We start from the raw sequence: 12,797 nt of genomic DNA, 5'->3' as shown, positions 1-12,797 counted from the left end.
TCATCAGAATGGTTTCGCTTATAAAGTCGATCAAAGCTCATAGCGACAAGGCGTGGTCGGTTTCTGCACATAAAACCGTTCCACTTTTGGCAACTGCTTCCACTGATAAAACATCTAAGATCTACAAGCTCTCAGTGAAACAGAACTTTCCTCAAGTAGCTCAATTGGAAGATACACACAAACGATCCGTGAGAGCGGTTTCATTCAAGCCGCCTTTACCCGGAGTTGAGTCAAACTTTTTGGACTTGCCAGCTTTAGCTCTGGGTTCATTTGATAGCACGATTTCCATTTGGGGTATCGATGAACCCGAAACAGAAGTAGACGACGAAGAAATCCTTGAGAATGCAGCTGAGATTCTTCTGAGCCCCAGAAACGAATGGAACTTGATGGCCATCATTGAAGGGCACGAGAACGAAATCAAGGCTGTGGGCTGGAACCACAATGGAAGTCTTCTTGCTTCTTGTTCTAGAGACAAGACTGTCTGGATTTGGGAAACCGACCCCGAGACTTTGGAAGAGTTCGAATGTATTTCTGTGCTAAATGACCACCAGCACGATATAAAACATGTTGTGTGGCATCCGCATCAAAATTTGCTTGCACTGAGTTCGTATGATGATACTATTAGATTGTACAAACAAGATTTGGACGACGATGATTGGTCTTGCGTTGGTGTACTCAACGGCCACGAAGGAACAGTGTGGTGTTCTCAGTTTGAGGATAATCATAGACATCAAGAATCTAATGAATCATCGAATAGATCGAAGATACGGTTGGTGTCGGTTAGTGACGACATGACCGCACGAATCTGGTCCAGTGGGGATGTAGATGAGCCAGAAAGAAACGAAGAGTACATCCCCAGTTCCATCAAACACAAGTCAGAGATGGTCTGGGAACAGGAATCAATCCTCCCTCCAGTGCACCAATATCCCATCTATTCTGTGGCCTGGTCGGCACAATCCGGCAAGATTGCTACCGTAGGCTCCGATGGGAAGATAGTCATATACATAGAAGGTGATGACAACAGTTGGTCCATAGACTCTGTAAAGGAGTCTGCTCATGGGGTTCATGAAATCAACAGCATTATCTGGGCTTTGTTGGATGATCAACTGGAGGTTCTTGTGACTGCTGGAGACGATGGTTGTGTGAACATATGGAAGCCATAGGCTTGTAATATAGAGCTGTATATATTGAGATAATATAGAGAATAGTAGCATAGATAAATGCAACGAATGTACAACAATAAAATCTACAAAACCATTGGCATTACTTCTCTCATATATATACAACATTAGCTAACCTAAAACAAAACTCCAACTACCAATATAAAACCAGCTACAGCGATCAACACCATCAAACAACACAACATCCTGCCTCCAGAACGTCTCTGGTATCTTTCTGCTGTTCTAAGCTCATTAGAAGCTCCACGAACATCTTGGCTGTAATTAAACAAGTTACTTTCAATATTATCAATCTGGAACTGTTGCTCATTTACTATAGAAGACAAATTTTGGAAAATCTCGTTGATTTCTACGGTATCTTGTTGGATTCTGTGTATCTCGCGTTCTCTTTCTTCCACCAAAATCGTCTGCTGTTCCAATTCTTCAGCATTAACGGGTTCATAAGTAATTTGTACTTGTTGCTGCCCTTGTAGTTGTGACTGTTCTTCAACTTCTCTTAACATTTCTTGCTTTGTGCTGCTCCCTTCAGGCAAATGTTTATATTGAGCGGCCTCAAATCGCTTCTGGTAGTTTTTGAAAGTGTTCAAACTGTCTCTGACCAACTTTATTTGGATGCTTTCCTTCTGTTTGAGATAATTTAGCACTTCTATGTCTTCGTGATTGGATGCAATCTGCTGAATAATAGAGTTAAGCTGTTTTATAGATTCATTCAACTTTTTGAAATTCTCAGTTACTTGGTTCAAATTTTTACCAACACTTTCTCCTACAGTGTCTGCTGCATTGGTCTCATAGTCGCCAATTAGCTTTTTGATAGAAGGCAACTGCGTACCATTTATCTGATGCAATCTGTTGTCTATGGCTGTGGAAAGAGACTCGAACTCCGGGTAATCTTTGTACTGGTGGGATCGATTCGAAGCGGTTCGCTCGATATCTGCTTCGAAGGCGTTGTTGAATGACATGATGGGGGAAGATATGGTAATGGAAAGAATTAGTGAATGGATGATAAATGTGGTTCCTATATTGAGGCAATGCCATATCTAAATTAATCTTGAAATTGGTCACGTGAAAATCTCGAAAGCTCTATCAACATTATGTCTACAAATACATTTAAATATTCAAATACTCTACAAAAAAGTTGTACATGGTTCAAAAGCAGAGGATTCCATTGCACAATACTATATACAAAAGATGGCTACGTATTTTTCATATTATCATAATTCAATTGTAACATTCTATAATTTAAATATAATGACAGGCTCATAATTCTATAATCATCTACTCTTGTTCGCTCAAGAACTTCTCACAGTCCAAAGCAGCCATACAGCCGGTACCGGCAGAAGTGATAGCCTGTCTGTATTTCTTGTCCTGGACATCACCAGCAGCATAAACACCCTCAATAGAAGTTTCAGCTGTACCTGGAGTGGTAACAATGTAGCCTTCACTGTCGGTTTTAAGTTGGTTGGCAAACACTTGTGTAGCTGGGGTATGGCCGATAGCGTAGAACAAACCGTTGACTGGTAAATCGGAGGTGACGTTGGTCTTGTTGTTGAAGATGCTGAGCGATTGCAACAACTTTCCGTCACCCTTAGCTTCCTTGGCTTCGGTGTTCCATAAGATTTCCAACTTTTCGTTGTTTTCCACTCTTCTTTGCATGATGGTAGAGGCTCTCAAAACATCTCTTCTGACCAAGAGATATACCTTGGAGGCGTACTTTGTTAAGAACAAGGCTTCTTCACATGCAGAGTCTCCTCCACCAATGACAGCCAAAGGCTTGTTTCTGAAGATAGGAACGGCACCGTCACAAACTGCACAAGCAGAGATACCCTGTTGCCAGTAGGTTTCTTCACCAGGGATGTGCATTCTCTTAGCAGAAGCGCCGGTAGCGATAATGACAGCGTCAGTAGTGACTGGTTCCGAGTCTTCGTTCCATTCAGTCCACAACTTGAAGGGTCTGGCAGAGAAATCGACTTTAGAGATGGTTTCGGTGATGATTTCAGTTCCGAATCTTTCAGATTGTTCCTTCATTTGTTCCATCAAAGTGGTACCGTTGATTCCATTAGGGAAACCTGGGAAGTTTTCGATATCAGTGGTTGTAGTCAACTGACCACCAGCGGCGATACCGTTAGCTAACATACCTTCGTACATGGTAGGCTTGATTTCGGCTCTGGCCAAGTAGATGGCAGCAGTGTGGGCAGCTGGACCGGATCCGATAATAGTGACTCTGTGGTGGACCATTTTGTTATTCGTTGTTGTAGTTGATGCAGAATTCAGATTGAAATTGAGCAAATCTGAGATTGAAAGTGAAGCTGATTTGGAATTCTTCAGATTAAGACGGACGATGCTTTGGGAAAACAGACGCGTGCAATTAAGGGTTTGTAAGAATGTTTGGCGGGGGCCTGAGAACATGCAATGGATCAGAAGCAAAATGGAGGTTGAAAAAATGAATGGGGATTATCGCTTTTATATGGCGAGATTGGATTTCTTTTTTCGTTTGGCACCGAGCCAGTTTTCTTTTTCGGCACACAGCATTAATAATAAAAACGATCTAGAAGTTCTGAATCTGCCACAGGTGCGACCTCGGTAAAGATCGATAGACAAATTCGAATAGCGAGAGAAGCGAGGCGGATTGCAGGAAACTCGACCAGCTCTACCAAGCCGTTGATTAGTGAGACACCAGAAACAGGCAGGACTGTGGGAGAATGAATACCGAGAGACTTGATTAGGGAGAAAGTAAACCGACGGCCAACTGTCTCGGGAGAGAAATCAGAGTGAATTGGTGAGAGACTGGCCCTAGTTCGGTTCCAACGGTAAAATCGTGCCACCGCTTTACTAACGATTCGTAAAGCAATTAACGAACTCTGTCTGAATTTTACTGAATATTTCATTACAAATCTCCACAGAAAGTCGGTCGCCATCTCAGCGATGACAAACTTATTTGGCACAGTCGGACCGTCTCATAACCCTTGCCATTTTGAGCTTCTAGAGTCTCAGTTTCGCTACTCTCTATTTTTTGTCGCTATTTTCTGCTTGCTGAGGCTCTGGCTCCCGCCACTTCTCACTAATCTTTTTTCTGACAATATCACTAAATCTCACCACTTTCTCTCACTAATCATATGTGCCTGGATTTTGAGAATTTCTTACTAAGCCAGCCGTTCTAGACATCAGTAATTACAATTATCGATTTCATCAGCAACTGACATATTTGCTTTTGTGACCACTCTCGCTTGGGTTTCTGTCTCTCAATGCTGACATTCCCCGAACTCTGTGACCTCTGCTCTTCCCTTTACTTGCTCTTGATAGACGTTGGAGCGTCACGTGAAAACCTCGAATCCGACCCTATGGCTTCCTGGTCAATACCGTACTCTGACGTATTCCGATCTCGCCTATCTGTAGTTGCTACTACTAAGGTAGTCAGCCAAGGTGGTCTACCAAAGAGATCTGTACAACTGAATACTAATATAGATTAAGTTCTGTCGTGGGGTAGTATTCTTTACGTAGCATTCTTTACGTAGCATTCTTTACGTAGTCTAACCATACTATTACAGACGTTAGTATTACTAACTAATTATATCGTTTCTATTATATCTATTATTATCATGTCAATAGCGTTCATATTTTCTTCAAGATTCTTATGTTCCCCAAGAATTCTTTTGCATCTTCTTCTCTCGTGTACGCCTATACTACTTTCCCAAGATAAAGTCTTTCACTATCTCACTGTTCTGAAGCTTTGGATTCAAAAGTACATTGCTCATAAACCATTGGAGTCCCCGACGTCGATCCTCGAGCCAGTTATTCAGAAGAAATAACCGGTCGATGCTGAAACTGTCTTTGGGTGGAAGTGATGGAATTATGGCAGTGCTGTTGTTCTGGTATCGGCTCACGAGGTCCTGATGAAACTGAGCTATCTCGTTGTACCTCTTATAAATGACTATGGATGAATACTCAGAGTCGTCTAGCACAATCTTAATCAGCCACACAATATAAGACTTACCTACTTCTCCTTCAACCACATGATGCTCACCTACAAGAACATTTGTGATATGCGATAAACGATTAGTTGTACTAGCGGAAGTTTGAGACTCCTCTATATCGTCGTCTTCGTTAAGTAGCTCTATCGGCACTGGAAGGATCTTGTTGAGTCGAGAAACCGAGTTTGCATGTGGTCTGCTCATTGTAGATATTTGATATTAATGAAAATTGGTTGTGCTTTAAATATTAGTGTGAATGACTATTATGTTGGTAATGTGGAATTTCGAAAGAGAATTTAAGCCGGATTCCAATATATTTGCCCCACAGTATACGAGAAACTAATCTGTACTTGCAATCTGTTGTTCTGGTGTATTTCACCTCGAGGAATGAATGTCTCCAACCCGGCTATATCCCCTAATCCTGTCATACAAATGAGCTCAACTAGATGGGTCACATGACTTGTCAAAGTTGGTGAAAACGGATATATGCAGTTCCAATTTGAATATGTCATGAAGCAATTTAATTGGGTATAGACTTTGTTCTAAATAAAAGAGAAGTCAATATATATAAGTCAATATATATATGAAACAGATGGACCTCCGGTAGCCTTATATATTATTGTTGTTCCCTCCCAGTTTCAATGGATAGAGCCATCCAGCTTAACCTCTGTATTGGATTTCTATTCCTATCCTAAATAAATGTTGTGGTGTATACAGGAAGGGTATATACATGATTTTTCACTCTAATCATGAATACTCCAATAGACCCATAGATTAACCAAACTTTTCCCTTCTGCTAAAACTCTCACATATAATCCTCTTGGAAGTTTGGCATAAGTTTCATTCAATCACTATGGACCCGTTAGCGCATAAATATACGCCTTGGAAGCGTCTAGTCCACAAGTTCCAGGCTCGCAGAGATATACCTTTCAGGAAGAGGTTCTTCATAGGTTACGATCTCTATGGAAATACTTACTGGGAGTTCACTATCGATGGCAACATGCAACGTTTGCGACGCAAAATGGAACCATATCAACAGCAGTTGTTTAAAGCAGATTATTTCAGCAGTGTTCCTCCACAATGGCTCCAATGGTTGAGAAGAACAAGAAACCATCCTCCTACTTTAGAAGAACTAATCAATGACCAAGTAAGACAAAAGAAAATGAAGATTTTAGCCCAGCAGGCTGATTCCAAATGGGCAAATGAGAAATTAAGACTTGAACATGAACACCAGTACAAGTTGAATACAGAATTGAATAGAGCCCAGAAAGAGGCGGAAGAGTTTAAACAAACGAACCAAACACCAGCACCTAGCCATGATCCTCCCGTAGTTAGTGAAGATCCATGGAAACAAGCCGATGAGGCTAAGGATTCAAATCCTATTCAAACAACCACTATAAAGCCGCGCTAATATAGAAAAACGGTCAAAAAGGTCAAGGATTAGATAAATCATACACCAAATGCACTCCAACAATCACAGTAATCTTGAACTTTAAAAGTTCCTACAAACGATCAGGTAACTGTACCATAGGCTCATACTGACAATCATAAGGATTACTCCATTCAATTTGCATAAAGTAGCCCTAGATTAATTCATTGTATATAGTATCTAATGACATTGTGAATACCACGTCTTATTTAATCTATGTCCTCCAGCGAGTCTTGGGAAGTTGTTGAAATCGAAGAGTGGTTTTCTCCAATGAAAAGTGGAGGAACTTGCTTGGAATACTTCGACTCAAGTTTAGATTCCATAAGTTGAAGAAGCTTATCGCTGTATGACTCCAACAATTCTCTTTCATCTGCTTCTCTATTCTGGCTAATTTCAGTCCTTTTGTCTCGAACGTTACTTTTAGTCAGCTCCTTATCTCCACCTAATTGTCTAAAAATAGAGTCGAGTTTGGTTAACAATTTGGCCTTATCGTTGTTGCTTATAACTTCTCTTTGAAGTTTAGAATCAATAAACTGCAATTGGGCTAGAGCTGTATCCACGAAAGGTTGGTCTGCGGTTCTTTTTTCATCATGACTAAATAAGATATGTGGCTTTGAAAGCTTCATGGGTGAATGATCCAACAGACTCCTTACTGGTGAATGATCTAACAGATTTCTGGATGGACTGCGTCTAATGGGAGACAATGGTCTTCTTGGAGAAGTAAGTCCTGGTCCCGCGGTAGAGGAAAGTGTGCTTATAGTGTGTGCCTTTTCTAAAGGTTTGATAGACAAGGATGGCTTCGCAGTAGAAACCGATTTTGATCTACCCGAATCTCTAGTGGGACTCTGAGAACTAGCTCTACGGGCTTCGATTCTCTTCAAAGTTGCGTTTGTAAGTCTGGGAGATATAGAATTACGTGGAGATGGCGCCTCTTTTGTGCATGTTTCGATCTTGGGTGCATTGATCTTTATGGGAGAAATAGGAAGAATCTTTCTGGTTACATTGGCATACATAGGAATCACATTACTTTCCTCCTTATATGTTGTATCTTCCTTATATGTGTTATTCTTTGTTGCTGTCGATTCATTAATCTTCCAAGTGAACAAGCAACCGTCCTTCCCAATGGAAATCAAGTCTTCATTGGAACTTAATTCCAAGCTTAATATCACATCCAGGTGACCCCAGGCTACACTCATTGGTCTGCCAGTATGATAATTGAATACTCTGAGAGACTTGTCTGTCGAGGAAGTTATGAGCAAATTCTTAAATACAATGATGTTCTCCACAAGTAAGCTCTCGTTATTTTTACCGTTAACAAGCTTTAAAGTCCGTGATAGCTCAAATCCCTGAGATACCAGATATATTGACAAAGTTTTGTCGTTTGTAGACACGATCAAATCGTCGTCTACAATTTTCAAAGTGATCGGACTACATTTCATAGATAATATCTTCTCTTGGAAAACCCTCAATTCACTCTCAACAACTTCAAGTTTGTGAATAGAGATAGTTCTATCAGATGAGCAGACATATATCCTGCTGTTGTGATACTGAATTTTCAATAAATTGCCATTGTGGATAGGTATAGTTTGCAAGATGTCCCAGTTGGTACCTGGTTTTTTGTAGAAGAATTGTATCATACGATCTCTTGCTATGCTTGTTATCAACTGAAAGTCTCCAAATTCGTAGTATACTATGTCGTTAATTGAAGATGAATGTGCTTTGATTTGATATACAATTTCAGATGCTTTTTCTTCTGTTATCTTGACAACATACAATGTTCCATACTTGTCTCCCAACAAAAGTGAATCATTGTTGGAGTCTACGGCCATAAGCGAATTTGATATGAGTTCGTTTGACGGCAAGTTAAACTTCAAAATGGTCTCTAATTCATAGTCCTTTGTAACCCTCTTAATCATACCAGAATGCGAATACACCAATAGGTCTCCCAGATGGCAGTTCTTGAAACCTGCTAGCTCGCTCATCAAGGAGCTGGCTACTCTACTTTCGATGTCACACTTGAACTTATTGTACAATACAATTTCTTCACGATGTGAAAGGTATATGATGTAGTTGGAACTGAGATTGAAGAGTCTAAGAATAGGAACTGTCCGCACGTTTTCGTTAGTTTGTGCTCCAAATACAGAATTTACTCTGGAAGAAGGCGTCAGAGGAGTTGAAACAGAGCTAGGTTTCAAATCGTTTATAGAATACGATTCTAGCTTGGAATTGGATCCAAACCATATCTTTTCAAGCTCATAATCTACCAATAAGGTATCGAAATCAAACGGGGGCGTTTCTAATGAAATGAGTTTGAGTTCACTATTTAACTTGAGCAAGAGCAATTGGTTGTTGTTTGTTATTATGAGCAATTCGTCGTTGTTCAAGGCAGATATGTCTGTGAAATTCGAGCTTATTAGCGATCCCAAAAGGACACTTTTACCTTTTAGTGCTAGAGGTTTGTCCAGGATTCTGTCGTTGTCTTCTTTACTCGAAAACCTCCAAACTTTTATGAAACGTAATCCCAAGGTGATGATGTAGTCCTCATGCCAGAACAATCTGTTCACCACAGAAGAGCACCTATTGTTAGCTGCTAACTGCACATCAGAGTTAGAAATCCTCCAGACATTTATACAGCCATCATTCACAAGACCAAGAGAGCAAAGATAGCGCAGATCTGCCAGAAAACAGAGCGATTTAATACCAAAAGAGTGTTCATATATAAGTGCAACAGGATTTGAGCTCAGGTCTGGTGCCAATGAGAAGAGAAGTATCCGTGGCTGATAACCCGTTTCACCGATGGCTAGCAAACGTTTGTTAGGTGATATGCACATACAGTTTATGGACCTGACTCTGTCTTTCAACTTGGATGGCGAAGATAAGTCGATGTCGTGAACACTTTGGGTTAATTCTGCAATATTTCCGATATTGTTGCTACCTCCAACAACGATAGGTTCAGTTGCGATAGAATAGCCATATCTATCTCTTACAGGCTGAACATCCTTGGAACTCTGATGGAGATTTTGATGCAAATTGTGACTACTTTCCATTTCAAGTGCCATGTTGAGATATGCATCTGGACCAGATGGCAGGATGCTGTTTGCAGTGTTTTCATTGCCTGAACTGGAGTTGGCGCAAAAGAACCGCTCCGAGATAACGGCGTTATTATTTTCCAAGTCCAACTGACGGACGACAACACCTCCACTGGCAGCATAGGCTACATAGTTGTCTTGCACTGAGAGATGATGAGGTGCTCGAGCCGATGTGCCGAGGATGTGCGAAATCAGAAATTGTAGCGAATTCTGTCCACCCAGCGATAAAGCTAAACCACCAGAGACAACTCCATTACTATTGGAATCTCCTGACGGTGGCATTTCTGCTGACTATATACACTTGTAGGTAAGAAGAAGACTTTAAGAATCTATAGATTCAATTGAATGATTTAGCAACCTGTTTATGTAAACAAAGACGCGTTATCCGCAGGAGATTTTTTCATCTGAGAAAGTGCTGAGGTTGCGAATTTGAAGAAATATACGGGGCCATAAAGAAGTGAAGGGAAAAGGATAATTACCGGAAAGATAAGAAGACAATAATGGCAAATATTGACGTCAGCTGAGAGTGAGTTATTTCTCAAAGCTTTTAGAAAAGGAATAAAACAACGAAAGAAATAGTAGCTTCGTAGAGTAAAGTATGCGTCTATCTGCAGTCTATAGATGGCTAGCATATCTGGTCTTTTGTATGTTCATTTGACAATCTCTCTATTATTCACTATTCCTTATTGCACAACACACTTTATGACCGAGGAGATATCGCTTTCAGTAGAGGACACAAACAAACTCCGACTCCAGCTTGGATTGAAGCCCATATCGCTTCAGCAGGAAGATTCTTCTCCAAGTTCAACTACTTCTACTACAACTTCACAATCTACCAATGTCAAGAAAACTAGCAACTCTACTGCAGTTTACGAGTTATCCATCGAAGAGACCAATAAACTACGACTTCTGTTGGGCTTGAAGCCTTTGGATTCTGAAATAAGCAAGGGGCTGGAGCAAGCTGTTGAAGTCCAGAATTTCAACAATCATCAAGAACAAAAAAGACGACAGCACAATGATGAAAAACTAAAGAATAGAATTTCAGACAAAAGACAGGAGAACAGAAACAACAAGAGGTTAATTCAAGTTAGTGAACAACTGCGCAACGAAGAACCAGTGGACACAGACAATTGGTTAGCCAATTTAGGCAAGCCCAAGACTAAGAAAGCAAAAACTTCTGTGGCCAAGACAACTCAGCAAGACTCATCACAAGTGAAAATAGCACATTCTGAAAAGGAGTTGAAGAACTTACATAACAACGATATCCTCACTTTGGAAGACGCCGATATTCTCGATGAAAACGATGACGAGGTCGATGTCTTAACTAACCAAAAACTTGTAGACAGTTCCAAGTTGAAGAAAGACTTGAAACAGCAAGCTGAAGAAGAGAATATAAAATTTAATGGACGGCACTACCAGGGAAGATATGATGAGGATGACAGTGAGGACGAAAAAGAAGTCCAAGGTGTGATGATTACTACAGGCAGTGTAATTAAGCTTGATAACATTTCGAAAAAGGAATCTGTAAAGAAAGATAACAGAGTCACGATTAGTAATCTTTTTGACGAGTCGGAAGATGAAGGGATCTTTGAGTCGAACGACTTTTCAAAGCCCAAGAAGCCTGTTAAAATGAAGAAAATGAAAAAGAGTAAACTACTGACTAGTAGCAACTCCAGAGTTAGAGATGACGATATCCCTACAGTTAAAGCTGTGGAGTTGGAAACTTTTGCAGAAGATCTTGTAGATGAAGAAGACGATTTGCAGAGTAAATTGACTACACGTCGGCGTTTGAAACAGAAAACGGAACGCTCCAGTTTAACCCCGGATCAAATTGCGAGTGAAATAGCTAGAAACAAGAGATGGGATTTGGAAGCAGTAGCAGAAGAAAATATCGCTGGAGCTGCATTGGGAGGGGAAGCGATCGTATTCAATGATACGACTGAATTCTTGAGTTCAATTGATGTAAATGGAGTCAATTTGAAACCAGACCCCGAGAGCCAGGCAGAACCCGAAATTCTGTCAGAGCCCCCGAAAATGGAAGAGAAGGGATTTGCTATTAAAAAAGAAAATGTCAGTTACTCAGCAACTAGCGTCACTGTTAAGAAAGAAGACGATGACAACGAGATTGCGGAAGTTGCGGAGTCGGATTCTGGCCCTAAGTTTAACGGTGGTTTAGCTGAGACTCTCAATTTTTTGCAATCACGAAATATTTTGCACAAGTCCAGTGCTGGAGAGCATGATCAGGAAAGGAAGCGTAGAGAGGCCGCTCGAGAGTCAGAATTGCTCAAGATTAAGATCTCGATCGAAGAGCGTCTACTCAAGGAGGAGCTCGAGAGCAGCAGAGAGTATATGAATCTTCCCAAGACAGAGCGAAGTGAAATCTTTGATAGAGCACTTGACCAACGTTTGAAGGAGAAGAACATAGTACAGGATGTACCAGCTACTAGAGGCGGTGCTAGAGGAAGAAAGTACAGAGGCCATATTGGCAAGGATGAGGGCAAGTTGGCTGGGTACAATCCAAAGGTAAAGCTTTCGTACAGGGACAATAACGGAGACGAACTCAACACAAAGGAAGCGTTTAAGTACTTGTCGCATCAATTCCATGGTGTTGGTCCAAGTATAGGCAAAGAAGAGAAACGGAAGAAGAAGCATTTGGAGGAGAAAGAACATACTACAGAAGCTCGGATAGTGTAGATTGAATAGAATTATAGAGCAATACGAAGTAACGATTATAACCAAGAGAACTAAATGATAGAGTATAAAACCCAATGATAGAGAATTAATCAATACCGAACCAAACAGGGAAAGGATTTTGAATAGCTAAAAATTGTGGACGGTAAAATGACACAATATCTACACAAAATAACAGATGAAGAAGGAAAGTAACGAAATGTTGAAAAGCAAATGAATGCCAGACCATGTATTTACAAAAAGTCGTACTAACTATGTCATACTTTCCGTGATTCTGTACAAACAAATACGTAAATTTCTCACAAAGCTCTTAAATCAGATGACATTTCTCTGCTTGGCCGCTATTGGCTGGATTTTCCAATGGAATCCAATAACGTAATTGTGCAAAATTATCTAAACCATCGGAGGCTTTGTGACGCTTGACGTAACTCACTAAATCCAC

The 12,797-nt window shown here is 40.6% G+C and overlaps 6 protein-coding genes across 6 annotated transcripts; 3 read left to right on the top strand and 3 right to left on the bottom strand. All coding sequences in view use genetic code 12, as the record gives it.

Moving 5' to 3' along the window:
• Positions 1 to 8: 8 nt before the first annotated feature.
• On the top strand, positions 9 to 1,163 carry PICST_60492 (predicted protein; the record flags this gene model as incomplete). The annotated part of the gene is made up of 3 exons (XM_001385137.1): positions 9 to 317; positions 354 to 813; positions 847 to 1,163. The coding sequence occupies 3 exons, from the start codon at positions 9 to 11 to the stop codon at positions 1,161 to 1,163; spliced, it is 1,086 nt and encodes a 361-aa protein (XP_001385174.2).
• A 134-nt stretch (positions 1,164 to 1,297) lies between these two features.
• PICST_36316 (predicted protein) lies at positions 1,298 to 2,137 on the bottom strand (the record flags this gene model as incomplete). Its single annotated transcript, XM_001384795.1, has 1 exon — positions 1,298 to 2,137. One exon carries the CDS (start codon positions 2,135 to 2,137, stop codon positions 1,298 to 1,300), a length of 840 nt encoding a protein of 279 aa, XP_001384832.1.
• A 316-nt stretch (positions 2,138 to 2,453) lies between these two features.
• On the bottom strand, positions 2,454 to 3,413 carry TRR1 (Thioredoxin reductase; the record flags this gene model as incomplete). Its single annotated transcript, XM_001384794.1, has 1 exon — positions 2,454 to 3,413. One exon carries the CDS (start codon positions 3,411 to 3,413, stop codon positions 2,454 to 2,456), a length of 960 nt encoding a protein of 319 aa, XP_001384831.1.
• A 2,586-nt stretch (positions 3,414 to 5,999) lies between these two features.
• PICST_47215 (predicted protein) lies at positions 6,000 to 6,557 on the top strand (the record flags this gene model as incomplete). Its single annotated transcript, XM_001385136.1, has 1 exon — positions 6,000 to 6,557. The coding sequence occupies one exon, from the start codon at positions 6,000 to 6,002 to the stop codon at positions 6,555 to 6,557; it is 558 nt and encodes a 185-aa protein (XP_001385173.1).
• Positions 6,558 to 6,784: 227 nt separating this feature from the next.
• On the bottom strand, positions 6,785 to 9,946 carry PICST_32169 (predicted protein; the record flags this gene model as incomplete). The annotated part of the gene is made up of 1 exon (XM_001384793.1): positions 6,785 to 9,946. The coding sequence occupies one exon, from the start codon at positions 9,944 to 9,946 to the stop codon at positions 6,785 to 6,787; it is 3,162 nt and encodes a 1,053-aa protein (XP_001384830.2).
• Positions 9,947 to 10,366: 420 nt separating this feature from the next.
• PICST_36313 (predicted protein) lies at positions 10,367 to 12,358 on the top strand (the record flags this gene model as incomplete). The annotated part of the gene is made up of 2 exons (XM_001385135.1): positions 10,367 to 10,466; positions 10,533 to 12,358. The coding sequence occupies 2 exons, from the start codon at positions 10,367 to 10,369 to the stop codon at positions 12,356 to 12,358; spliced, it is 1,926 nt and encodes a 641-aa protein (XP_001385172.2).
• Positions 12,359 to 12,797: the final 439 nt, after the last annotated feature.

This window comes from Scheffersomyces stipitis, chromosome 5 (genome assembly GCF_000209165.1).
Source record: "Scheffersomyces stipitis CBS 6054 chromosome 5, complete sequence".
In the NCBI taxonomy this organism is placed as follows: domain Eukaryota; kingdom Fungi; phylum Ascomycota; class Pichiomycetes; order Serinales; family Debaryomycetaceae; genus Scheffersomyces; species Scheffersomyces stipitis.
This window is presented reverse-complemented; position numbering and strand designations above follow the sequence as displayed.